The sequence below is a fragment of the Gekko japonicus genome, unplaced genomic scaffold (assembly GCF_001447785.1).
Source record: "Gekko japonicus isolate JY-2015 unplaced genomic scaffold, Gekko_japonicus_V1.1 scaffold140, whole genome shotgun sequence".
NCBI classification, from domain to species: Eukaryota; Metazoa; Chordata; class Lepidosauria; order Squamata; family Gekkonidae; genus Gekko; species Gekko japonicus.
This window is the reverse complement of record NW_015169781.1, coordinates 627,978-628,643: the sequence shown is the minus strand read 5'-3', so window position 1 is coordinate 628,643 and position 666 is coordinate 627,978. Positions and strand designations below refer to the sequence as shown.

At 69.1% G+C, this 666-nt stretch overlaps 1 protein-coding gene across 1 annotated transcript; it reads right to left on the bottom strand.

The window, feature by feature from the left end:
* Positions 1-26: 26 nt before the first annotated feature.
* On the bottom strand, positions 27-640 carry NRARP (NOTCH-regulated ankyrin repeat protein). The gene has a single exon (XM_015416800.1). The coding sequence runs from the start codon at positions 628-630 to the stop codon at positions 280-282; it is 351 nt and encodes a 116-aa protein (XP_015272286.1). The 5' UTR covers positions 631-640; the 3' UTR covers positions 27-279.
* Between the last annotated feature and the right edge of the window lie 26 nt (positions 641-666).

Below are 666 nucleotides of genomic sequence, written 5' to 3'. Positions count from 1 at the left end.
GCGGCGGGCGCGGGGGGGGGGGGGGGGGGGGGGGAGACGAAGCCAATAGTCACAGCGCACGTTCTGTCCACTGCTCAGAAGGGAACGTCAACAGGTCCCGGTCCGAGGAGGCGGCGGGGAGCGCCGAATGCGAACCGTGCGCCCGCAGAAGCCCTTCCCGGTTCTTCGGCGGCCATAGCAGCGCGTCGGCTCCGCGGGAACCGCCCGATGGGCTAGCAGGCCTCGTCTCGTGGAGTTCCGCAGACCCCTCCGCTCCATCCCTCCCCCGGCGGGCGGACATCACCGGCTGCCCGACGAGTATTTGGCCTTGGTAATTAGGTAGAGGACGATGTCCTGGTGGCCTCCGAAGGCGGCGATGTGGAGGGCGCTCCAGCCGTCGCGGTTGGCCAGCCGGATGTCTGCGCCGAACTTGACCAGCAGCTTGACCAGTTCCAGGTTGCCGTCGATGACCGACTGGTGGAGCGCCGTCTGGCCCTCGGGCCCGAAGGAGTTGACGTTGAACTCGCAGTTGGTCATGTTCTGCAGCAGGGACTGGAGCTCCTTGGTGTTCCCCTTGCGCACCGCCTCCTGGAAGACGCGCTGGCTCGGCGGGGCGGGCGCCGCGCAGGTGGACAGCTCCGTCTGGCTCATGGCCGGCCCGGGGCGGGCACCCGCATGGAAGAGCTG